Here is a 27,502-nt window from a genome sequence, read left to right as displayed (position 1 = left end):
CTTAACGATTTAACCCGGCTTTTGTCCGATAATGGGATCCCAACCGTGTCAGAATTTTTTAATCTGTTTTAACAAGGGCAAGGAATTAAATCAGTCCTCTGACTCGGTCATAGTTTCAAGGAAAGGGCTCAGACTCACAATTAAGACAACCCTCTTTCATTTCAGGCTCAACTAAGCCTCAGTCTTTTATGGTGAGAGCTCACAGATCAGTCTCCTCATGTTGCCCTGCCTACCAGGCTTGTTTGGAAACCTCCTTTTGGTGTACTCTTTCCTTCTCATCCTCTGCAATCAAGCACAGAAGTTTTTCTCGTGATCAGAATGAGCTCAATGCTTCTAAAGACGTTTTGGTCTCGGTTCCTCTGTCAAGGTGGCTGTAAACAACTACCTTCATGGAGAAAAAGGCAGAGAAGAACGTTATTTGGAAAAGAAGCTATGCCTATTTAAAAGGCCAGCTCGAGCTATAATTAGGCAGTGCTCAACTGGATGCGGAGGATGTCCCTGAGCTGTAATGTAATACATGTGTGGAGTAAGAGTAGAAACAAATTTATAATGCCAGCCCACAAAAGCAGATAAAATACTGAATAAAATTGGGCAGTTAAAAAAAAGTCCACTTTTAAAATCTGCATTGGATTTACCACCCACATTTTACCCCAAATCTTCTTTTTAGCCTACAGATTAACTCCCTCCATGTCTAAATATTTCCATCCCAGAAAGGGAGACAGGTGAGAGCACAGACAGAGGAGAGAGCAGTGACTTTGGGGAAGCCAGAACCCTGCTGATGTGTCCTGCAGCATCGCATCACTGGTGGAGGCAGAGCCACTCTTGGGAGGAAGCAGAAGCTTGCACAGCCCTCTCAGAGGGGCAGTGCCCTGCAGGGCCACCTCGACTGCCCAGCCCCATCTACCTCTGCTGCTCCTCATCCCTCCCTTCCAGCCAGCAGCACTACAAAAGCAGCCCACTGCTGCTTGGTGTGGTGTCAACCAGACATGAGTAGCTCCAAAACTCTCACAGGAGTTTGGAGGAGAGCAGGAATGATAAGTCCTCTAGGGCACCTTGGGAAGCCCTGCTCCAGGCACCTCTGCCTCCTGCATCTGGTCACCATTGATGCCCCACTCTCTGGAAAGCCCTTGGTGAAGCCAGTGAAGAAAGTGACCTGAAATTCTTGTTCAGTCAACGTGGCCCAAAGGTGGTCCCTCCAACCTGCTTCCAGGGCCCGCAGGAGGCCAGCGCTGGCCAGGGACAGGCATGAGGTGAAGAGGTACATTTCCAGGAGTCAGGCACTCAGGTGGACTGGCACAACCTGTGCATCCATCTCATCTCTGGAAAACAAGACGGTGGCACTGTGGCTGGAGTCACTCTGCTCACACTTAACGGTGTGTTTTATCAGCAAGTGCTAAGCACTTATCAAGTTGCAACTTCCTTTTTAGTCACATTAACTATTTATCTTTACCTCAGGAAGAGTAAATAAAAAGGCATCCCTAAACTGCGCCGCTGCCTTATTTCTGCCAGGCCTTCAGGAGGACTCATGGTACCTTCCCCACCGGAGAGAAGTCGCTGACCACTGACACCATATGGAGCAAAATGCATTTGGTAAAAATTGAGATGAACCAAAAGAACAAGTATTTGGAGACTAAATCAACCCCATCCGTTTTATCTCTTTGATTCAGCATACTACAAATTTCTGACCTCGTATCGATTTCTGATTTTAGTGGGGACGGTGTTTACAAGAACCGATTGTAACTAGACCTACTTACGCTTTCTTGGTCTAAGAATAGCGTGTTTGGGCTGCCGCTGCCTGCCAGGATGGGCAGCTGTTTCTGAGATCACTATCAGACATACTTTAAAGGGTGTTTTCCACTTAAGGAAATCTACGAGATGCCTTTTGCCTTTTTTAGGTTTCACTTATTGATGGGAAAAAAAATAGTAATTTCAAAGTAACTGTGACCTAAAAACAGCCTTGCAAAAAGCCGCCCGTCCTCTCCTCGCAGCACTGCTCAGCAGCTCTCAGCCCACCATTTCGTGGTGCTTGGCGTTCAGCTCCCACTGGTTCACTGCAAGCTGCATCAGGCCCTAATTTATCACCTGTCTTTCTGTTATCCTTTTCTGGATTTTCAGCTTCATTCTAACATATTTTTCCAGAGATCAAGTGCACTCAGGGGTTTCTGGTGATAACTAAATAGCTTTGATTTTTTTTTTTCCTTTTATTTCTAACTTTAATTTTTTCCTACCTTTGGGATTATTCAGCAGCTTCTAGGTAAGAGCTGTCAGATTTCTCTCCCTGAGAAACACTTGCGTTTTACAAAAACTGAGGCTGAAAAATAACTCACTGCAAGAACTGGGAGTTGGGGGGGGCAGGCAGAGAGGGCAAAGAGTAAGGCTTGAATTCATATTTTAAAGAAAGCAAAGGAGGAACCTCAGCTCCTTCTTGGGCAAAGGGTGGTGAAGCCCATGCAACTCCCTTGGTGCATTTCCCAGGGTGTGTAAGGGAGGCCAAAAGCAGCCCCCGGGATGCCCCTGGCTCTGTGCCCCGCCGCACCGGGCAGGCTGCGGCGCTGCCCTGGCTTGTGCCATGGCTGCAGCCTCCAGGCTGTGTGGCTGGTTGGACTCCCACGGAGCTGCCCGGCCCCAGCGTGCCCTCCCCCCGGGGCACTGCGGACCCCACAGGCACCTCGTCTCTCCCCATGCACCACGGGGCCAGCTCTGCACAGGGAGCTGAGCAGGAATGGCAGCAGCCAGGGCTGCTGGACACTAATCCCCTGGAGGATTTATCATCAGGGTTTGCAAGGTGCAGACAGCCCGCACGCGAGTGCTAAGCTGCAGCACTTTGCGGCAGGGCTACAAGCTCCGGCGAGGGCAAGGCCAGGCATGAGGGCTGCAGCAGTAAGCAGGCAGCAGCTCTCTGGCTGTGTGCAGGACTTCCCCAGCAAGTCACAGCATCCCACCAAGCACCAGAGCCACCGCCAAGGGCTGCCCTTTGGTGCTTCTTGGATGTTGAGTGCTAATTATGTTGCACTTTCCTCCCCACTGAGAGCAGCTGACAGGTCCTGAGGAGAAAAACGCGTGCTTCAGTGCTGCTGTTGAAGACTCAAATGGTATCTTTCCCCAGGGAGCACTGGGGAGTAGTGTAAGGGAAATGGCAGAGGAGTTCCCATGGGGATCTTCACTGCATGGATGCCCGTGCTCCTGGCCTGAGAAAATGGTGCGTTAGACCAGAGCCTGCAGATCCCAGTGCTATGGTCAGTGGTGAGGGCATGGGAGAGGAGGGCTGTCCTCCCTGCCCAGCCCAGGAAGAGCCTCTTCCCCCGCCAGCCCTGCGCCAGGGCTGTCTCCCTTCCCAGCTACAGGATCACTGCATCCCATAGGTTCACCTTCCAGTTTGCTGTGAGATACTAATTTTCCCCTTTCGAGCACAGGACCGAGCGTGGCTTTCACTGGGGCAAGCCTGGGCCCCTAGCCAGTCAAATCTTGTTTTGATCACTGTTGGCCAGCTTTTCACCATGGAGCGTGGGTCTGAGGCATCTTCTCCCCTGCAGCCCCCTGAGATGCACACCAAGCCCTTTCCCTCCTGGCCACCCAAACCCCTACCCCGCCATGCAATGATTTACACTAAGTGACTAACGAAAAGCTAAAGCCAACTTCTCCGTTCCCCAAACCTTTGGAGACCGAGGATAGGATTTATCCAGCCCCATGCAGACATATCCTGAAGGCAGGAGCTGGAGGGTGGGGCTGCATTGCCTTTTTCTTCTTGCTTCTGCTGCTGTTTTTGGAGGCTACGGATGGCCAAGGACATGCTCTGGTAGGCCGTGGCCAAAAACTGATCCTGACTGAGACTGAAACTTAAATGATTTAAGATTTATATGCTCTCAGCCTTCGAGACAATGGCAAGAAAGACAGACTGTATTTAAGATATGAAGAGCTCCTCAGCGGAGTATGGTAATTATTAATGTGATATTTATTTGCATGAAACCAGTGATATTAATTAATACTTGTCATTCATAATGAACGTGTTTTGCAGAAACATGTTTTGATCCATCATTCTTTGTCACCTGATTGCTGTTGCTAACTGCCATAGCTTTGTGATTTGCTGCTTTTGGGTATCATAGATTACTTGAATCACACATGATTGTTACCTTCCTGACTGAGCACTGCAGATTTTATGAACAGGAGTCCCCTTATCTCCTTGAGAAGTACATGCAGATAAGTTCAAATTTTTAACTACTTCTAATTTATATTCTCTTAATCATTTGGTAAGTAAAAGTTCTTCACAATACCCAAAAAGCAATTTCAGCAAGTGCCCTCACAAAGACATTATTATCATCATTCTCTTTTATTACTACAATGGTAGTATCTAAAGATCAGAACATTACCAGCAAGAACCAAGCAGTTAAATAACAACAATAACCCTACCTTAAAGAACTTATATCTATGCACAACAGTATAAAAAGAGGTAGCTAAACATATGGATTTTATTTGCATTTAATGCAAATAAATGCATGAGGAAACACAAGAAAACTAACAATGCTACTGGGGGAAAAAACATTTCCACTGACACAATCAAATAAAATGTGCTTCATTCAAAATATCCAGCAGGGAAAACTTGTGCATTCAAACACCTGGAAAACTGTGACTCACTTGACATGTACTGATAATATTCTCCTTGTTGTTTTTGTTTTGCTCTATTTATCCAGTCCTCATCTTCAAGACAACTTGCTTCAACCCACCGCAGCACAGGAGCACTCACCACACTGCCACAGTGATGCACAAGGAAACCAGGGCAGTGGACTGTAGCCTGCTCTGAATTGGCTAGATAGTTTCTTCTTTTGACCCAAGGAATCAAATGAAATTGCAAACTGTTTCTACAAGGCAGAAAAATTGAGGGGTATGTTATTTTCCAAGTATGTAAAGCATTTTTTTTTTCCCTGAGCGTAGTAAAAGACTACCAGCAACACACATTGTCTCTGGCCATGACTCCATCCACCCAAAGTTTCATGCTTTGGGTTTTTTTTTCTTGTGGTTTCACAGAAAGCACCTCTCTAGTTGTCTACAGAGCTTAACCTTGGTGGTTTCCCTCTTTCTCTCACAAATACGCAGCAGCTACCACGCTTTTCCTTCCTCTTGAGTTTTTTTCCATCACAGCATTAGGAAACATGTCGGACCCCAGGGTCCAAACTCATCATTTTACCATAGAATCATAGAATCATAGAATGGTTTGTGTTGGAAGGGACCTTCAAAGATCTAGTCCAAGGCCCCAGCCATGGGCAGGGACATCTTTCACTAGATCAGGTTGCTCAAAGCCTTGTCCAACACGACTTTGAACACTTCCAATGATGGGGCATTCACAGCTTCTCTCAGCAAGATGTTCCGGTGTCCCACCACCCTCATCACCTTGCCCACATGCAGTAGTTTTCCACTACGTCTAGCCAAGGGGGGCATTCAGTCTTCCCTTGTTCCCCAAAAGCGAAGGCAGCTTCCATGGCCAAAAGCTTCTGCATGTTGATATGACTGCTCAGCCTCCAGCACACCAAGGGTTTGTTCATTCTCATTCTGTTTGGTGGTGGTTTGAATGCATGAAGTCAAAACACACAGAACAGGCACACGTCCAGGCCTTGGGTAAGGCACTGGTTCCTCAGAGCAGAATGTGTGGGACATCAAAAAAATTAAACATTATATCTTTACTACTTCTACCACATCATTTTTGACCTGGCTGGAGGCTACTTTGGTTCCAGACAAAACAGAGGCAACTCAGGGTGAGCAGGGATGGATAACCCAGCCGCTGAGCTTTAGATAGGCATTTGCAGCACTTAAGAGCATGGTAATCAGAGGGCTATCTCACGGGTTACATATCCCCTGTGCCCACTCAACAATGACAGTGTCCTCCAAGCTATCAAACACCTCTCATAGGAAGGAGATCTGCACTGAGGTATATCAGAATGTAAGCTACCAAATTGTATTTTGCTTTGAACTTCTTACATCAAAAAGGCAGAGGAAGTGCTTAAAATGAAAATGCTTGCTCTGTTTTTTATTAGCAAGTAATACGGAGCTCAGTGAATGAAAACAACATTGAAAAAATGAAGAAAATGCTTCATAGAATTACATTATGCAAATTGTTTTAATGGAAAAGCATGCCTGCTTTATTAGAGACCATATTGCCTGCTCTACGGTTATGTTCTTAATCAGACTAATTGCTTTTGCTTCTGCAGTTTAGAGGAAAGGCAGGGATGCACGCAATTGTCAGTGTAGATTAAAACTCATTTACAACCTCAAAATCTGCACCGTGTTCTGCAGCAGCTCAGCTGAGTAACAGACACACACAACAACCCCCTGCCTGAGCTTGACAACATTGAGAGAGGCAACAGTTTCTTGCAGGAGTGCTGAAGTGTGGTTGTGCTAATGCTGTTGCTCCTTTTTTAATTTAACCAGGCTCTCTCTCACAATGAGATGACAAGTAAGCACCCGAGGAATTGAGGTGGATGTGCATGGTCATCTACTGGGTTCACAGTAGCAGCACTGATCTAAAAACTTGTCCCCTAGATGATAAGGACCTCTGGAGCAAATTCACAGATGCGAAAGAACTGCTGTGTATGTGCATAAGGTGCACAGCTAATAGAAAGGCAGTTGACCTTCCCTGTACTTGTCTGTATGGAAAAGACAGTTTTTACTTGGGAATAGAGCGATGACACAGAGTGCTGCTCTGGAATTGCTTATTTGCTTAGAACAGTGATAGTCAATTTGCCATGCAAGACAAAAGCATCCAAGAGCTTATATGGTCTACCTAAAGGAAAGACTTCCATAACAACCCCATTCTCCATATGGGCTTTCCATATCAGAAACAAAATCCTGCTCAACAAGCTTGGATCTTGCTATGCCTCAATATGATACTTCAGTGACTTTTTATGCAGTAATAATTTCAATAGTACACATTTCTGGTAGCACCAAAATAAGGTATCTGCAAAATGACAAATGATTGTCCTTCCTTCTGCTCTCTTGGGCTGAAAACAATGATGTGAGAAACTTCCCATTTCCTACCTACAAAGTAGATTTGTTGCTAGAAGAGCTGGATCTCAGTTTGAAACATGAATAAAACCTCCAGCTCATCAGGTCCAGCTCTTTGCTCTTGCAGGATTTTACTTGGAGAAGGGCTCCAAGCCAGTTAAATCAACGTACAATTGGATTTGGAGCTTGGCTTTATTTTTCCTCTTGTTCTGGTTTCAAAACAAAGGTGATTACTTTGTGAAGAGCCTGTGGAAGTTTTAAGCGGAGAAACAAAGAATTGGGTTACTACTGCCAGCTTCGAATATTTAAATATCACAGATCAGATTCCCCCAAATACAAACAATTTTCTTTAAACAGCAGCAATTAAGGAACTCTCTTGACTTAAGCCATTATTACTCCTTTGGATCACAATTCCTCTGCAAGCACAAGGGCAAGAAACTTACTTTTCGTAAAAGGCAGGACCATCATCTCATCTCAGATCTCCAGGACCCACAGGTCTAAAAGCTCTCAAGGTGACTAAAAAAATCACAGGCATAGTGCTACACAAACCTGCCTCCAAATGCTGCTTTGGTTTCCAAGTGTATTGACTTGGCACCTGGGTAAGCATTGGGTTTCTCTCCTCTTTTCTTCAGTGCTCTTTTGTTTCACTTACAGGGGAAAAAACTATGCTATTCCAGAGGGTAGTGTGATAACATCCTTGCAAATAGGTCCAGAGTCTCTTTTTCCCCTTTGAAATGTCTTAGATTATGAGATATTTTCAAGTTTAAAAATTGCCAGGGAAGGAAATTTCTTCAGAAGTGTCCTTTGAGTCAAAGATAAAAGTGATGCCCAGCAGGTATAGGCTAGCAGTAGTCAAAGAGAAGATGAACTCCCAGCAGAAGCTGTGAAATTCACTCCCTCTAGTTCTGCTACTGTACAAGACTACACAATTCTCTATTCCTAATCTTTTTTTTTCCTATCCACTGGCTGTACCAATAAATGTGCAATAAATCTGCCTGTGAATCTGCCTTTCTAAGCCTAATTACCCTGCTGTTTATGTTGTTTTCTCTGAGAACAGGACTTAGACCACCAAACATTTCATGCAGTGACCCAAGCTCCATCAAGAGGGGACACATCTGGATGCCTCTGAAGCAGGTGGAGCATACCCCAGGGCTGTGCGAGCGGGCACGAGCTGAGACCTCAGGAAGGCGACCTTCAACTTCCATGTTTAGCAATGATCTTCTGATACATCAGTGAGCATTTAACATCTTCTGCATTGGTAAATCTGAGATTTTGGGAAAGTTCATTGGTATTCCGTGGAATTATAAATGTGGATGCAATGCTACGAACACAGGAAATGCTAAGATTGCTTTACAGAAGGGGGGGAATTAACCTGGAAAGGCAGGGTAAGCATCCAGACCAGGTACCACGAGAGAAGCTGGTGGTGAGAGAAGTGTTTCTGAGAAAGCTGCTTTTATCTCCTACAAATCTGTATTATCATTTCAGCCCATACTCCTCATTTGCCCTCATGCCAACCGTGTTGGTTCTCACTCTAATTTAAACCTGGGGCAAGCCAAGGAGAGAAGCTCAGCCTCAGGTCTGCATCCCAAACTCTCTATCGCCACCTCCAGATTCCCGAAGAAAGACAGGTATGCAGGGGAGAGTGACACACAGCCACCTGTTCTGGTAGGGCAAATTATAATGCCGGATTCATTGGTGCTACAACATAAAATCAATGTTGCACATTAAAGGGTCCTTTAACGGACATCAAGAAGGAAATGTCACTCTTGTCTGGCTAGATAAATTAACTTTTAGAAATTAACTACATTCCAAGCACATCTCACAGTCCTTTAAGATTGTTGAGGACCAGACCACTCATACACTACTTCTCATCTCTAACTCCAGAAGCATTTACAAAGGACACTGGTGTCATCCTGTTCCCCTCTAATACCTGGGAAACTTGAGTTTGGAAGATCAAATGACTTTCCCCAGGCACCTAACAGTTCTGTGGCAGAGTCTCCTGGCTCAGCTCCTGGGGTCCCGGCTGTCAGCACAGCTGCTCAGACCATGGCAATTTCATTGTGTTATTTGAGAAGCTGTAATAAAATAGCTTATTTCCATGCTTTCTAAGTAACCTGTACTTCACGCACCCACATTGTGCTGTACTGCAGGCAGAAACCCAATAAGCCTGTGCTGACTCCTGCATACCCAAACAGCAACCAAACAACACCATAACCCCAGTATGCAAAGTGGCTTTAATACACTTCTTCTAAGTTAACTAAATGTTGCTGATGTTCTCTGATAAATAAAAGCCCTATAAACTGTTCCCAGTGGTACAGTACTGATCAGGGAGAAGTGTTTCTCAAGGCAACTCCTTTACACTGAAGTTTTATATCAAGAATATGCTGAAGCTTCACCATAAAAAATTAAATATCTTTATAAAATATTAATGCAGTTTGTTGATGACTTCTGTTTTGTTTATAGTGTTTCAAAGATGTTGACTGTAGGCAAGTATAGATCTTATTTCTGATGAAAAAAAGCTTTGAAAATAGTCTGACACCTTTGCAGCTGAAAGTCTTTCTCCAGACAGGGACTTTTAAGTGAAGTGTGCTGTCTGCAAGTCAGCACTCCTAAGGAGAAAGATCTAAAGATCAAAACAGAGCGCAGTAAAGTCACTGCAAACAAATCTGTTCAGTGTTTGACCAACTAATGTCAGCCACTTACAAATGACAGAAGTTTGACTCCATAAGGCCACTTCCAGAACTGTGATAGTCTAGGTAGAGATGGTCTGAAGCAATAACTGACATTATTTCCAAACTAACTAATACCAAAAGTGGTTATTCAAGGCACTTCAGTGCTGAGAAATCAGATAACAGACTGTAGGACCTCACTTTCCTTATTATAGTTCCCCTCCATTTAGGAAGAGCTTATGGATGTCAAGGTTGATGGTACCTAACAAACGACTACTATCGCAGTTTCTGAAGCCAGTCATGACATTGCAGATAATTAGAACCACATTTTTAAACTTGGAGAAATGTGACAAAACTTTTCCAATTATTTTTCTGTTCGGAAAGATTCAAGGTTTCCACTCAGCTGATGAGGGGGTGCAAAGAGGAATCTGGAGTATTACAGTCTCGACCCTCTGCCAAGCAGAGGGCACAAATTCCACAGCTCTGGTGCCAGCTTTATGAGTTAAATACCTGTCTAAGCTCACTCTTCTAAGAATGATCCCACTTGGCCATGAGCAACTTGTGAGCCACATGCCTTCTGCTCCCAACAGCTCCAAGCCGATCCATCGCTCATATTTCTGTGCTGTTTGTTGATGATGGCAGCACGGTAAAAGCAAGTGTCTCAGGGGCTTGTACTGAACACTTGGGATTTCTTGTCAAGAAAAGAAGGTTTGTATTAAAGGAAACAAAGACAATTAAGTACAGGATCAAAATATTTTCTGCTAGCTTATAAGTAGAGCCCCAGATGTGGAAAAGCACCCCTCACATTTTTGCCTTTGTGCCAACGCAGTAAAATAACCACTTTCAAAATGCCAAAATTAAATCGCCTCCTGTTACTGTGGTAAACCTGCAGACAAGCATTGCTAATCTGTGGTACTGAACACAGGAAGCTATTGTTCGTGTTATTATCTGCTCAGCACAGATTCCAGTGCTGCACACAGCTGCAGGGCATTGGTATGCTGGAGCTCGCCTACTCCTGTGTTTATGTTAAATGGGTTCATGTAAGTACCAGTGTAAGTGGTCATTCTCATTATTCCCTCCTAGGAATGTGCTCTCTCCATTTCAAAATGAGAAGGAAGTGCTTCTGTTGACTCCCACGGCTTCATCAGACACCCAAAGCAAAGTTTGCCTGCAGACCTGTCATTGCAACATGACCTCGAGCCAATTAGGCCATTTCAAAATGAAAAGAGAATATTGAGTGTCACTGGCAGATGGTGAAGCTCTGTACTAAGTAGATAAAGTCCACATACATTTTCAGGGACTACGAATGAAAAGAATAAGCAGATAAAACTGATATGTTGCTAGACCTTGGAGCAGAAATGCAGTTTTCTGGGGCATGTTCTGCCTCAGCCGGGTAGGAAGAGCATAGCAAGGAGCAGTGGCATCAGAGGAGGTGTTCTCCTTGCAGCCTGCCCTGAATCACGGTCCTGCCTGCATCACTGAGATTCCCAGCAGCCTCCACTCACAACAGAGCCTAAGCAGAATAATCAGTCTTAAGTGCTTCGTAGCTCAACCCATTTACCTCTACAAAGAAGGACGTGCATAGCTTCCTCCCCACCTCATACACCACCAACCCTTGGTGGTGTCATGTTGGGGCACAGATCTTTTTCTGAGTGCCTGGTCCATATTCCAAAAAGGGCACTTTCAAAACTACCAAAGTACTTTCAAATTGTTTTTGTATAACACTGCTGGTCTAAATTCTTATCTTAGCAACTAAGCATCAAAGCATCACCGCCTGATCAAAGCGCTGGAATTCACACTACTTTCCCTCTTTGCTTGAAAAAGCAAAATTATTAACTAGGTTATTAGAATAAAAACTTAACCCTGTATGTATTCACAACATCTTGCTCCCACAGGTATTAATTTCTGACTAAATACCCTGCCAGAGGATCAACTTACTACTGAGATAGAGATCACAGCTCACAGAAGCTTAATTGGATGGGAAGACGTCCCAGAAGGACACAACTTTGCTGCATCTTGATGCTGTGCTGGATCGAAGGCTGCCACGGGCTGGGAAGAGCTGGAACCACCTGAGCTTGCGCAAATGCAGCTGCAAGGCTTTTCTGGCAGTGGGGCTCTCATTGCAAGCCTCAGAGCATGCACAGGAATGTGTGTCTTTCATAACAAAGAGGGTTTTTAATCAGCTTTGCATCCCTGATGCAGGCAGGGTTACATCTCAGCAACAGGATGGTCAGGTGTTCTACAGCACCATGTCTGTGCCGGGATGTCAGCAAGCCTCAGGCCTGCCTGCGCAGGGCACATCCCCAGGGCTGGCTGCTGTAGCTCGTGCTTGGGTGACTCCCAATTGCCCCATCACACCACAGCGTGCTTGCAAACAACCCTTGTCTGTGTGGCCTTCAGCAGCAGAGGGGAAGGGCAGTGGGGCTGGAGGTGGGCACTGTGCCCATGAGCCTTGTTCCTGGGGCCCATAGGACCACTCAGGTCTGCATCCCACCTGCCAGACCATGCTCTCAGGAGCCACCGCAGAGGGACATGTCTATAGTCAGGCAGGACTAACCTTGCTATGGTTAATCACAGAAAGGGGAGACCAATGCATACCAGTTCATTTTAGTCAATATTAGCCATTACTTAGCCAATATTCATCAGTCAAACCAGGAATGTGACCAAAATTCATCCAGCAAAAGCATCCACAGGACAGTTCCTTACTGGGAGAAATCAGACTGGCAGCTGTCATCTACTCTCTCTTCTCTTTTCTAAGGGAAGAGCATAAAGAATTTGGTCACAGGTCAGCACCTGTTCTGCACTGACATTTAAGGCCATGACCAGTCTTGGTTTTAGTACATGGTCAGTACCTCAGGGACACGAATCCATCAGCTTTGTCTGGAGGATGTGGGGCACAATCTTCAGAGGAGCTCTTCCTTGAGGCTAAAGGTTGACCCAGCAATGAGTACCTCAACACACAGCACCCCCAAATTGTAATCAAAACTGAATATTGGATCATTTTAATGAAATTTCTCTGATCCATCCCTTCTGCTAACTGAAAGGCAGCCAAATGACCTGGGGCAAATTGAGACAGTCCCCGTGGAAAACTTCATAGCACTACCAGCAAATTAAAAAGCAAAGTGCAGGTCTTCTTTAAAACAATCTTAATTCAGCTTGTTACAAACCTGACTGAGTTCTGCCAGCAGCCTGATAACACTACTAAAAGACAGTTGCACTCTTTCACAGAAAGAAAGGGTAGTGGTTCTCCAGTTCTCCTCATTCAATACTGAGATGAAAGGTCCTTTTCTCTACAAAAAAAGCTGCGAGCTCTCAGTAGACCATAATCCTCTTGTTGGAGTCTTAAGGTTAACTGCCTGGGTTGGGACATTTGTCTTTTGAAATGTCCTTCACGCTTGGATAAATCATTCCCTTCCCTCGATGCAGTGTCTTTTTTCCCAGCAGTCATTCAAAAGCGGTTAAAACATCTGTGAAGGGACTGTAGATGGGAGAGACAACAGCTACTTAGAAATGACAAGGAGTTTCGAAAACACCAACAGAAAACCCAGAAGGGTGTTTGATGTAGCATTTTATGTTTCATTAGCAATAGTCATAGTAGCTCACTGGAGCCTTTGAAGTGACTTGCGCGCTCCTCTGGGTGACTTGTCTCTTCCTTATCCCAAACACTGCAGCCCATCGCAGTGGACAGTACTGACTTTGCAGAGCAGCATTAATGGATGAAGAGTGTGTGCTCTGTAGATTCATGGGCCACCCTCTAACAGAATCACAGAATCACAGAATCACAGAATCAATCAGGTTGGAAGAGACCTCTGGGATCATCGAGTCCAACCGTTGCCCTGACACCACCCTGTCAACTAGACCATGGCACTAAGTGCCATGTCCAGTCTTTTCTTAAACACATCCAGAGATGGTGACTCCACCACCTCCCTGGGCAGCCCATTCCAATGTCTAATAACCCTTTCTGAGAAGAAATTCTTCCTAATGTCCAACCTGAACCTCCCCTGGCGAAGCTTGAGGCTGTGTCCTCTTGTCCTATCGCTAGTTGCCCGGGAGAAGAGGCCAACTCCCACTTCACTACAACCTCCCTTCAGGTAGTTGTAGACTGCAATAAGGTCACCTCTGAGCCTCCTCTTCTCCAAGCTAAACAACCCCAGCTCCCTCAGCCGTTCCTCGTAGGTCAGACCCTCCAGACCCTTCACCAGCTTGGTCGCCCTCCTCTGGACTCGCTCCAACACCTCAACATCTTTCTTGAAGTGCGGGGCCCAGAACTGGACACAGTACTCAAGGTGCGGCCTCACCAGTGCCCAGTACAGAGGGACGATCACTTCCCTAGACCGGCTGGCTACACTATTCCTAATAGAGGCCAGGATGCCATTGGCCTCCTTGGCCACCTGGGCACACTGCTGGCTCATGTTTAGCCAGCTGTCGATCAGCACCCCCAGGTCTCTTTCCACCGGGCCGCTTTCTAACCACTCTTCCCCCAGCCTGTAGCGCTGCATGGGGTTGTTGTGGCCGAAGTGTAAGACCCAGCACTTGTTCTTGTTGAACCTCATGCCGTTGGTCTCGGCCCATCTATCTAACCTGTCCAGATGCCTCTGTAGGGCCTTCCTACCCTCCAGCAGATCGACACTCCCACCCAGCTTGGTGTCATCTGCAAATTTGCTGAGGGTGCACTCAATCCCTATGTCTAGATCATCTATAAAGATATTGAACAGCACCGGCCCCAGACCTGAGCCCTGGGGAACACCGCTAGTGACCGGCTGCCAGTTGGACTTTGCCCCATTCACCACCACTCTCTGGGCTCGGCCATCCAGCCAGTTTTTAACCCATTGAAGAGTCCACCCATCCAAGCCCCGGGCAGCCAGTGTGTCTAGGAGGATGCTGTGGGAGACAGTGTCGAATGCCTTAAAACGAAAATAGACCTCGCTGAAAGAAAGCAGGGCACAGGCATGCGCATGGGCTTGACATTTAAGAGACTGTCGTCACACCGGCATTAATGAAGTTTGCACTAACGCTCATTACTGGTTGTTCCTGGATGAAGTACGTGCAGATTCCTGGCACCCAAACGATTTGTTGCAGAAAACACACAGCAGAGGGGAGCAAAGGACATTATAAAAGGAACCTGGAGCGTGGGTGAGGTGGGCCTGGTACATTTACCCCTGCTTGGTCTCCTAAAACGGTGTCACAACAGGATCATGTTGCACATCCAAACCTGGGGACATGGAAGAGTTGCTGGGTCTTCCCCCACTGACGTCGCCTGAGCCACCCAATGGCACAGCTAACTTCTGCCACAGCTTTCACTGGATGAAACTCAGAAAATAAAATAAAGGTTGGCAAATCATGGCCTGTGCTGGCTGGACTTCCCAGACAAACTCAGGGAAGACCAGCACTGACCAGCAGCTCGTCCTGGAAGGCAGATCCATGAGGCCCCAGCTTTAAGGAAGGAAGCATAGCTGTGGGGCCGTGAGCTGTGTCACACCACCTGCACACTGGGCCAGTCAATGGGTCTTGAATATTTTAGCTTCCTCACTGACTCCTGGATCCTGCTATCCCAATCATCCAGGTTGCTAAAAGGTCATTTCCCTCCCAGATCATCTCTTGGGAGTGAATCAGTCAGCCTGCACTAAAACCAAACCAGCCCGTGGTTCCTGGCAAGGGCCACTCCAGGTGGGCAGCGCGGACAAGGCTGCACCAGGTTGGGCTCCTGCTGCCCTCTGCTGCTTCCCAGCACCCTCCTGGGGGACTTCACCCATCAGACAGACCCCCATGTCATGCATCCTCAATTTCACGAGATAAAACCCTTCTGCTGGTGGACTGTGACTCACCCTTCATACCTTTTCAGACTCTGCAACTGAAGAAAACCCCAAAACAATAACTAACAACTTAGAGCCACCAAGGATTTACACAGTGCCCAGGAAAGACAAGGGATGAGTACTATGCAAAGGGGACGCAGCCGCCAGCTGTAGGCACAGCCAGCCCGGTGCAGTGTGGCCATGGATGTCATCTGCTGCGCCAAAATGGCCAAAGGGCTCACCCAATGCAGCGTCTCCTCCAACTGCTGCAATTCTCCTTCAGACAGCTGCTTTCCTCAGGCTTTGGTGAACGCCCAGGGACATACTGCTGCCCCCGCAGCATCCCGCCATAGGAAGGCTCCGCTTGAGCAGAGCTCCCCTCCGCACCGCTCCGGGAGACCAAAGCTTGAGCACCAGCCAAATTACATGATGTTTCACAGTTTCTCAGAAAAACAGTTACTGCAAGTCTGTGCGTGAGGAAGCTCGACCTCAGTGGAAGGTTCCTTTTGTTCCTGTTCCCTTCTCCTTTCTGCTAGACCAACCTGCCAAAGAAGCTGATTTTTACATTATTTGGGCAAGAAAAGCAGAGAAATATATTCACAGCAAGCAAAACAGAAGGAAAAAAAAAAACACAAATACAAGGCAGAGGTTAAATTTAGTGTTGTTCTGGTGTTTCTTAGAGCCCTCTACATATTTGTTGCGGTGAAGCTGGGAATGCCTTCCTCTTTGCAGAAGCAAGACCTCAGCTGTGGTTGAACCTGTAGCCTCCATCTGTCCCACTGTGCCCTTGGCTCAGGGACCAGAAAACAGCCTCATTATTTACTGTTACGGATGCCATAAGGTTGTGCCAGTGACCTGGCTCTGCAAGAACATATCTCATACAGCATTTTGCATCCTGAGCCTCCCAGACAGAAGCCAGTCTGCCAGCTTTACATAGCAACTCTGCACCTTGTGCCTGTACGAGGTCCCCACCAGGACAGAGGGCTGAGGTGGCTCCAAATCCTGCTGCATGTTCCTCACCCGCTGCTGCAAGCCCCTTCCAGGAAAACTCATCACGTGTGTATTTCAAAGCAGGCCCCAGAAAGTGAGGCTGGACCCAGGTTTCACTGCAGGTAAGATGATCTGGGGCCCTGTACCTTCACCCTGCGCTCACGAGCACGGAACGATGCTGCTGGAGAGCCTGTGACAGCCCATTGCCATGGTGGATGCTCTTTGCAAACCAAGGGACACCCACCTTTGGCAGGAAACCAAGATCCTGAGAAAATGACCGCAACCACAGCACATCCCAGCCGAGGGCCAGGCTCCCACGGGGCCTCCGTGCTGCCCCAGGGGAAGCCCCATGGCAGCTCCTGCAAGGGTCAGGGATGGGCAAGAGGTGCCCAGTACCCTGCCCTGGCTCCCCGTGTTTCTGTGCAAACAGCAACTACATGCTTCCTGCCCAACGCCTCCCTTGGACTAAGGAAAACAAGCAGAATAAGAGCAAAATCTCTCTGACAGAGCACAGCATGTGTCACCATCCTCATGCTGGTGCAATGCAGAGATAAGATGGCATCTCCCGTCTGCACACGTGAAATCTATAGGTAGTCCTCAGATTGCACCTAGCTAATGCAGACATCTCTCTTGTTAGCATGATGAGACAAACAGTGTAGGAAGGAAGAAACCATATCTTTGTGCACGCTGATTCCTGTTTGACTAAATTCATAACCTTAATATCGCATTAACGTGGCGTGTGCAGTTATTCTCTAATTGCATTCCAGCTGCCTGAATGCTCCTCTTAATTTAGTCATGCTACTTTAGCTTTGTTGTGAGTTATAAATCATTCTTGCTCTCAAGAAACAAATTAATTTACAGATGTTACAAGAGAGAGGATTACCCAGCAGGATTTCTTTTTTTAACACATGCAATGTATAAACTTTATTAAATGAAAGTAATTTCTTCAGGGAAATCCAACAGCCGCTTACACTAATGGTAGAGGGAGACAAATTACAAAGAGTTTTGAGCTTCAAGGAGCATCGCAATCTCCTCGCAACTGATTTGAAGGAGCTCTCCTGCAAAGAATACAGCAAAGCAAGAACACCAGTAGCATCCTGTACCTGCATGGGGTTCTAAGAACTCACTGATTTTTCAAGGGCACAAATATGCACACACAGATATTACCATCAGAACATGAAGTGGTGGCTAGTTTGAGGTTGGGCGCATCTTTCCACCCTGAGCAAGTTTCTTCAGTCAGTTCGCACTTCTGTCATGGTGTCAGTTAATTTTTCAAGGGGGGGTGTTTTATTCGCTCAATAGTTTGAGGCTAAAACCTAAAAAATTCTCCACTTTGTTACAAAGATCTGTGTACATATGAGCTATCTGGTTTATCAAATAATACTTATTTAAATAAAAACGAGTTAAAGCAAACCCAGTTGTTGTAGAAATTTTCACATAAATTGTTATAGAAGTTCTCGTTAATTAAGCAGATAAGAATCAATAGAGATGAAAAAGAATTAAGAATAGAATAATAAATATAAGTCTATCTGATAAACACAGCTGGGCTTTCACAATCCGTGAAAATTGTTCTCAAAGCTCCTTGTGTAATCCTGACCTATGACTGAACAAATCATCAATCAAAGCTTAATGAGTAGCTAAGCAGGAGTAGGCCTAGAAGTATTACTTTCTGATGCCTTTAGTAAAAGGATGTATGGTTAACCTTTTCTTTACTTTAAAAGAAATACAGGATACTTAGAAATAAGCATTAATAGAAATAAAGTTCTAAATAGACTTTAGCTATTTTAGGTTAATACTTAGGAGACGCTGGCAGTGGAAACCAGACTCTGGCCAACCCGGATCAAGACAGGATGCTGATTACAGCAAGAACATTAAGGATGAGGTGTCGAGCGGAGCCAGAGTGGAACCAGAACATAAAGATCAGCTAACCAATGGAAAAGAATGGACTTTTGTGGACTCTTGACGAAGGAAGAAAGAGGAATTGAAATAGTTAGTGGATTTTTAACAGAAGCTCTTGAGAAGTTTGTGATGTAACTACTTATTAGTTTCTCTATAAACTGATAGCGAATTTGAATCAGGTACCATTCACTGCGGTGGTGGTCCAACTCTGAGTTGCTTCAATAAAGAATCAGCAAACCTAGAGACCCGGACTCTGCCAATTTTCTTTAACACCAGTCTTTTCTGGACTGCTAGCAAGCAGCCATACTCTTGTGCTGTCCTCATCCTGCCACATTTACCCTATTTCCAACCACTCCCTTTGTCATGCACTTACTCAGTTATATTGTTGTGTCCTAATTAAAATAATTAGAGACGGTGTCAATAGGTGGTGCTGCAGAGCAGAAACATTGCCCTGGACTGCTGTAGCATCAAGACTATTGCTAAGGAATTGCAACTGCTGTCACTAGCTGCTGTTTACGTAAACTTTCAGTGACCTGTACTTCTGGAGATACTGCACTGTTTCCAGCCATCAGTAGATAATAAATTTTGGTATTTCTATAAAAACATCTTAACATTCTTAAATAAACATGAAAAATTTCATTTTGTGCAACAAAAATATGTATTTATAATTTTTTTAGCCATCTTCTTTAATGCCTTCTTTGGAAGTTGTCTGTAATGTAGTTTCAGTATACATTGTCTGTCCTTTTGGAGTATTCCAGACACTCTGACACTGTGATTTATGAGCACAAAACACACCTTTCACCTGTAGTCCCAGTGATCTTTCTGCCTTGCTGCACAAGTTCTACTCCTGGTATCGACAGCTGGAGAAACTGGCTGGAGATAAGATAGTGAAATAAAGTTTATTTTGAATAGGGTGATGTCATGGGCTTGAGTTTGGTGATACTGACCCCAGGCCATACATTTCAGATGAAAATATCACAACTGTTCCCAGCTGGTAGCTTAACAAAAATACATCAGTCTCGAAGGGCATGGGAACCTGCTCTTGGAGGCTGCATACTCTCAGTGAGCTCTGAGAACTGTAACTTTCTCTCTTCACTCTCTATATATCCAAGAGCCAGCTCATGAAAAAATTCAATTCTCCTGCTTCCAGAAGAGGTGCATTTGATATTGCTTTGGGAATTTAATATCAAGATTTTAAAGAGATGCTGCAACTTCACTAAAACCTACACGTTCACTTTTGAGCAATTGGATACAATGTGTTGACCTGTGTTGTACAAGAAATGAGATTTTTCCTTATGGCTCTTTTCTATAAAATCTATAACTTTCAGTCTTGAATGTTCTTATACAAAAGAAAAATTAAATTGTTCCTGGAGAGGAGAGAAGGATGCACACTTTGGATACCACTGCACACAAATCTTTTTGAACCAGCCATGGGCTTCCCATAGCTGCAAAGCAAATCTCTCTGTGCCTCTTTCGTCTCTCACATAAAACTTCCAGCTTGGATAGCCCCTTACGACAGACCCCAATGCCCATAAGAATGGGGCATTGCGCTTGGTTGGGGTCTCTAGACTTGTCTTGGTTCCACCTAAAACTAGGCACCCAAACCAAGAAATCTCAATAAACAAATGTCATCTCCAAGAGAGAGCTAAATTGCTCCCTCCAAGCACTGCAAAGAGAGAGCTCAGAGGGCGAGACTCACAACACCTCGGATGCTGTTTGTCTGATGAGCATAGATTTAAGTGTAGCCCCAAGTTAAAAATTAAATGCTGTAACATCACAGCTCATCAGATTCTCATCAAGTCTAATACTTAAATTGCTTAACACTTGAGTTTTGGTGGAAGACCAAGACAGTCCCAGGATCCTTCACTTTGTATTTTTAGGAATCTCTGTCTTCTTGCTCAAAATTGTTCATAATTGATCATGCAGCTTGTGCAGCTTCTGTCAAACTTCCTAAATTGATTGAAATATATATTTACAAGATAGATACGTATAACGCAATGAAATATCCCACAATACGTCAAGTGTGAGAGAATGGTGCTGACAAGAACTGATATGCTTGTCCCAGACATCACATCATACAGAACTGAGTACGTGTGACTTAGGAAAGGTCAAAAGTCTCAAAATAGCTGATGTCCAAAAGCTCATCCTCTCTCTCAAACTCTAGCACAGATAATGTCACGACTCAATTACTGTCACACTGATTTTAATTTTTTCCAACACATCATGACATTCTGATCCCAGATAATTTTTGATGTCTTGCAATCAAACCTTGGAGGGAGGCTGGATGTCACACATTTTTATTTGGATACTTGGGTTTAATGCAAGTGACAGATGGATTTTTTTCTCCAGCTTATTCCAATGTTAAAAAGATACATGTTAGACTCATATGTGCACCTTCTCTCAGAGGTACCAGATGATCTGGCATATGTAACTCATTAATGGAACATTTGTTTCCCCAGGACCAATACATGTCTCACTTGTGCTCTGAAGCAATGCATCTTTCTTAAAGAATCTGCACCTACTTCCTTCCGATCCATGGGACAGACAGCGAGTAGGGGTGGTGTACCTGGCCCCCATCCCAAGCAGAGCAGGTTCGGGGAACCAGCACCCCATGCTTAGGACTTTGCAAGGCCAGGCTTCAAGTACCTCTGTCAGAGCCTGGACGGCACCGCGGTGCCAGTTTGTGATGCAGAGCCCTTCTGCAAGTCAGCTTTGCCTCCGCTTTGCCCAGGTAGCCACACCACAGGGATGGAAGTAGGAATTCAGGGTGAGGAAGGGTAGGACACCAGGCATGCACAACCATCAGCGTGTGGCTGGCCACCCTCCCGGGCTGCTGGAGGAGCCCCCTGCATCCAGTGGGGTCACAAGGAGAGAAACAAGAGCCTTGCATCATGGGGATGGCAAGGGCAAGGGGTCATTGACAGAAGGATTGACAAAAAACACCAAGTTTCTCCTCGCTGAAAGCTTAGAAGACCTTCCAGAGCTTCTTGGTGACATTAACACAAATCCTAACGTTAGTTACTGACAATGTGGCATGAAAATCTTTTGTATGAAGTTAAATCACATCCTGTGTCTGTGAAACAGAGTTTTTAAGTTTTCAGTTCAGAAGATAAGCCAGCCAAATCACTGAGCTGTCCCAGGGTAAGTGATGGGGAATCTGAGCTGGCACTCTGCCCCGCACTGCTCCCCTCTCCTTGCAGCTCAGAAGTCCTGCCCGGCCCAGTGCGTTTGAATAAGATTACAAGCTACTATTACAGTCGTATTTTAAAAGCCTTAGAAGAACAAATCCATAGCTAATGGGATATGTTTGCAATATTGCACGCATTTTACACCATTTTTATTTTAGTGGTCTATATATTGAAAAGATGCCTGTGCACTCATAGCATGTCACAAGATGGTCCTGCATTTTGAAGACCAGCCAAAGTCTGAGTCAATACATGCTTCTATTTACTTTCAGATAAAACCTACATTATGTTACCACTGATTATACCACTAATTATAGAGAATAAAATACCATCCCCCCTCAAAGGGAGCATTCTACATGGAGGGGACTGAGTATCCAAATTAAAATTAAAATGAATACAAACCAGGATATAATACGGTGTTTAGAAATATAACATACTACCTTGCCACAAGAATGACCTTTGTCCTGTCATAGTGACAGTATGGAATAAGCACCTAATTAAAACATTTTTGTGATTGCACTACAAATATAGTGGCATCTAGACTTCAATAATTAAATGTAGGTGCTTCCCTCTTGATTCTGCTGCAATGGAGTTAATAGCCTTCAAACACAGCCTGTTGAAGCTGATGGGTTTCAGAAGCACAAAACCTTTAGTGAACTGTTCATGCAATAATCACCTACAGCAAAGAGGTCTGAGGCGTGATCAACTTCCTTCCACAATCCCCCCCAAAATGTAACCCCTAAATAATATATCTACAAATTCTCAGAAGACATTGTCAAGGATACACTATTTCTTAACATGTAATCAAGATCTAATCCTTGATTTAATTCAGGTTTGTAAGGTGGGATAACTGCCATTCCTCACGTCAGGACAGTCGTAGCATTTTCTGCCCCAGACAAACACACAACAGCTAGCGGTTATCTAATTTAGCAAGAGTATTGCCCAATCAAAGCATTATTGTAGATTAACATTTGAACCAGGTGCGCTTTTATTTTTTGGCACAGAAAAGCTCCTAAGTTCTCCTGATGTTCTCCCATACGTGCTCTACCATTTAACACATCGCCCATTTGAAATGACTGAAGCAACCCCACCACAACTCAGCAACGAGAAAAACACCAGCAAGTTGGGGTCAAAAACATCCCAAATAGGCAAATGTGATTTCCACCTCTCAGGTGGAAATCTCACTAAAAAATGCTCTTGGGTTAGGCAAGTCCTCTCTGAAGATAGCTGCAGACCCAGCCCTAACGTCCTCCCTGCGCGCCGGGCAGGGGCAGGCTCCACTCCAGATGGCCAGGAGCGCTGCTCAGGTCCAGGGGAGAGCAGGTATAGGCAGGGGAGGCACGGCCCCACAGTGGGGGGAGCATGTCAGCTGGAGGGGTCCTGACGGGAAGCAAAGAATCCACCATTTTCAGAACAACAGGACTCGGTGACTTCTTCATCAATAAACAGGATTTCCCCAAAGCTTCCTCCTCCCATCAGCAGCTTCTCCTCAAAACCACCTCAACATGTGGCCCACCTCTTGCCTGTAAAAGGGGTAGAAGCCACAGGATGGCCTCTCTTTTTAGCTGTTTCTTTCAGTCACTTGCTGACTTGGGTCCCTGCCTTTGGCATTTTTCTGCCACTTCCAAATGCCTTTTGGGCTGTCACCTCTTCCCTTGTCTGGGCACAGCTTGCTCCAGATCCTCACCGTTGTGGATGCCTGACCCCACTTGCTCCACCCCAAACATGCTGTAAGAACCTGTGCTACTTGGTGCTAATGGAAAACCTCCAGGGCTGTTCCCTGGGGCAGCTGCCATGTCCCCTCCTGTTCATGCCAGCACTATGGGACACCAGCCAAGCATCATCCTCCAGTGGAGCTACTGCAACATTAGCAAGCTGGTGGGCTTTGATTCCTTGCTTTGGCACAAAGGAAAAACCTCTCCCTGCTTTGAACTACCAGAAGGGATGCTGTGAACTTGGGAGCTAACTTATCTTTACTTTTTCCATTTCCCAATGTAATGCTTTCACCCGCTGATGCCAGCCTTTGATTGACCACACTTTACATCACGCTTCTATTGTAACTCCAGCTGCTGTCTCGTGCTTTCTCTTCTTTGCATAGTGATTCACAGTTGCCATGGGCCCTGTGCAAAGGGCCCTATTTTTCCTGAGGTGCATAAAATGAGACCGATTTTTAATGCCGCACTGCATATGGGACGTGCAGGCACACCAAAGCGCTCTCTCAACCACTGGACGCACACAGCTGTTTTAGCTAACACCACAGAGATGCTGAAATGCCACCCCGTGACCACAGAAAGAACATGCTGCAGGTTGGGCCACCAGCTTCATCTGGGATTCATCTCATCCAATTTTAGCTGTGTAGAGGTTAAGCACCTAAAGTAACCACATACATATGGCGCCATGTGGTCATTAGGGAAGTGCTGAGTGTCTCAACCATAGGCTGCAGTGCCATTTCAGAGATCATGGGGCATCTCAGCTGGGCTCCACAATCTGCTCCAGGTCACGGGTCTCCTCTAGATCCTGGGTCCTATCTGCCAGCCCCTAGAGATGCCGCAGACTCCATAGGTTGTCTCAGTTGACACTGAGGCAACTGAATCACGACCCACAGACAGGCACTTTAGACAGGACCTCAGCAACTTTTTTGAACAAAATACTAACTAGCTACATTTAGGACCTGAATCCCATCATGCACCAATACATCCAGGGTTCTGGAACGTTCACCTATAGACCTATAGGTTTGCTTACTGTTTGCTTCATTACTGCACATAGTTAACTAAACACACAGGTAACAGTGGGTGGGACTTAGCTCCAGGTTGTAGGCAACTAAGATTTGGTATGAAAAACTACAACTTCATCCAGATGGCCTCTTAGGTATCTACTGCCATCAGACTTCCTTATCCCACCTGGTCTCCAGCTGCTTGTTCAACTTTAGATGTATAGATATCTATAGATGCACCAGTTTGGGTGTCTTAATCTGTGACCTGAATCTTACTCCAGTGGTAAAGCAAAAGATAACTGGGCCCCAATGCTTTTCATAAATCATCAGCACCTCTTCACTCTTCCGTGCATGAGCTACTCAGTGAAAAGGCAATGTTCATTGCTGTATTATCTGCTGAACGTTTGTTTTGCTATCGCTAAATTAAATCAGGTAAAAGAATTATTTTGCTTGAATAAATTACACCAGAAGTACACAAAACCAGTCTGTGACCCCTCATCACCAATATCTTCAGAAAATTTCACATTTACTTCTTATGGCAAAGCTCAGCCATTAAAATAATAATTTGGTCAGTAAAATCAATTAATATAATTTTGAGCACTAAAGAAATTCTAGATTAAAAAACCCAAACAAAGAGCCAACTCTTCAGCTGCTGAAAACTTTATTCTTTTATTACTTCATACACCTGAGCTATAAAGGCTTGTACAAAAAAATAAAATAAAATAAAATCCCAGTATGGTTTTATTGATGTTAAAACTGCAGCTTCATATTTTTTAATCATTTACTGTAAATATGAAGAGTAGGAGGAAAACTGCCAATGAATCTACTGAAAGCACTTAACCTTTTGGAGATTATGTCATTATTGTTGCAATGAGGATTGGCTAAGATGCTTCAATTTTTTTTAAGAAATGCCAATTTTATTCAAATCTTTCTGCAGAAATGTATCCCCATTTCAGGGAGAAATTCACTGAGAAGTAAACTTCACTTCAAACCCTTTTGCTGTCTCATCCAGAAAAAAAATCCTTCAGTTCTTACTGAACAGAGCAAGGGCCTGACTTCGTCTCCTCCACCTAGTGGGAATGCAGCAAACGACAGGCCACTGAGAGAGAAAAAGAAGGGATTATAAAGCAAACTTCCCTTACTAGAAAAATTCAAAATAAAATACTTACAGCACCCCCAGCTGCATCAGGGAGTGCAGCAATACGAAGAGATGAACATTTGGGTGGAATGTAAGAAGCAAATCCTCCCATGGAGGAATGAAGTCCATCAGCACATGGAAGGTGTATGTATGTAACACGGCTTGCAGAACTAGATCCTGTGAGAAGCCGAGTGGCTTTTGCAAGATGCTATTTGAGGGTACCCGGCACTGAGGTGTGGAAACCATGAAGCCCCCAGATAGCATCTTGCAGATTTGGGTCCCTAATGCAATATAAAACATATTTGCTCCAGTTAGTGACCTGAGAGCATGCTTTGGCTTAGTTTTTCCTCCAAGCATTTGCTGTTAAGTTAATTAAGCGTTTAAAAATAAGTCTCTCGCTTCCCAGAGACTCCACATAAATACTACTCTCTCTTCTTCTAAGGGCCAGATTTTCTACCAGGGTAAATCAATACAGTTTCACTGATAGAGGATCTGGCCTTAAAAGTCTATCCAGTGCATTAAAATCAGTGCAGCATGACATAGGCCTTGGCAGTAGAACAATTCTCCGGATTAATATTTGAGGGAAATTTGGCAGTAAAAAAAAAAAAAAGCTGTTTAGAAATGCTGCCATTTCTTTAATCAGTGCTGACCACCACCGTTTCTCCTCTTGTGAACTGTACAGTTATGGCTGGAGTTTCACTGTCATTCTCCTCGAGCTTTAGTGCAGCGTTGTCCAAGCCGGTGCTGCTGGGCTGTGGCAAGGTGGTGGGTTCTGCCGTCCGAGTTGGAGTGGCACAATACAAGATGCAGCCTACCATGATGATTACGAAGGACAGGATATAAAGACCTGAAAACTGACAGAGGCAAGAAAGAGACGCATTAAGTCTTGTTTGATGTAAAAACACGTCAATGCTGCCTTTTCAATTCTTAAGAATGTGAAAACTACCCTTCCTTTTAAAAATTATTGTAATGAGACTTATCACCACGATCTGTATTCAGGTCTGAAAATCAAAATTCAACAGCTCCGTTCAGTGACAGACACAAGGTGCTGTCTGGTTTTCTCCACATCTCATCCTCAACACTGTTTGATAGGGAGTTCCTTAGGTCTACATACAAGAATCTTAACAGAGAGAACAAATGGCTGTAAATATGGTGATACTGAAGGACAGTTGTTTACACACGTGAATGCTGAAACACTGTACCCCTGAGAGAGTTTTGTTTCAGCACAGCCAAATATTTCAGGTTCTGGCAAGAGACGAATCTCTCCATCCGACTGCAAGTCACCAGAGCAGGTGGTTCTGTGCACAGCTCTCTTCCATCTGCAGGGCCAGACAAATGTTATTACAGGACCAAAACCGGTTTGCTCTCTACACCCAGCAAGTCCTTGAAGGGAGGGAGACTGGGCCTCCTTTTACAAGATCAGCATTTGTGCTTTGTTAACAGTGGTGTGAGGTAAGAGTATGAACTGCCGAGGTATGTCAGGTGTTTGATTCACTACCATTCACTTTCCTGTTAAAAGTCCAACAATTGCTAAGATTCATCCACCTTGACAGAGAAATAAATGCTTACTTCGTAACAGCAGATTCAATAATACAAAGTGTTCAAGTTATCCACAGCCAGGAACACTTTTTCTGCAGATTTGTTGAAGACCTCAGTATTTCCTTTGCCAAACCACACTGATTAAACAGTAGGATGAAGGTCACAGCACATCCTACATCCCACTGTCGATATTCCCTAACCTCCTTAGCTTCCTTAGACATGCTTGACAAGTATGTTCTAGTTTATCAAGCAACACAGATGGATGAAATGAATGGTAGGACCTGGACAGTGAACTCTGACCCAAAAAAGACTGAGGCATGTACAATTAAGGCATTGCAATTCCCAGCTGGTAGTCACTTGGCTCGAAACCCTTGGACAGCACCATGCAAAAGGAAAAGCAGACTGAAACACAGTGCCCTTGTGATACGTGCCCTCTCTCCTCACCTCGCTGGCTGTTTGCCTGGAGGAGCTTGGACTCATGCATTCACTCTGCACAGGAGGAAACACCAAGCTCTGAAGGTGTCCTGATGGAGGCGGCAGCAGCATCCACAGCCCTACCCATAACTGATCTATTCCCATCAAAC

At 45.1% G+C, this 27,502-nt stretch overlaps 1 protein-coding gene across 3 annotated transcripts in view; it reads right to left on the bottom strand.

The window, feature by feature from the left end:
• Positions 1-1,238: 1,238 nt before the first annotated feature.
• SLC35F2 (solute carrier family 35 member F2) overlaps positions 1,239-27,502 on the bottom strand; it is a 47,108-nt gene continuing 20,844 nt past the window's right edge. For 2 of the 3 annotated variants that reach the window (XM_068423157.1, XM_068423166.1), the window contains exon 8: positions 24,886-26,233. In XM_068423157.1, the coding sequence (XP_068279258.1) occupies positions 26,015-26,233 (219 nt within the window). In that variant the 3' untranslated portion in view covers positions 24,886-26,014. Of the gene's footprint in view, positions 1,320-24,885; positions 26,234-27,502 lie in introns of those variants that run through there. The other variant, XM_068423175.1, reaches the window with a different exon arrangement.

The sequence above is a fragment of the Nyctibius grandis genome, chromosome 2 (assembly GCF_013368605.1).
Source record: "Nyctibius grandis isolate bNycGra1 chromosome 2, bNycGra1.pri, whole genome shotgun sequence".
NCBI classification, from domain to species: domain Eukaryota; kingdom Metazoa; phylum Chordata; class Aves; order Nyctibiiformes; family Nyctibiidae; genus Nyctibius; species Nyctibius grandis.
The sequence above is the reverse complement of the archived record's forward strand: the minus strand, read 5'-3'. Positions and strand labels throughout refer to the sequence as shown.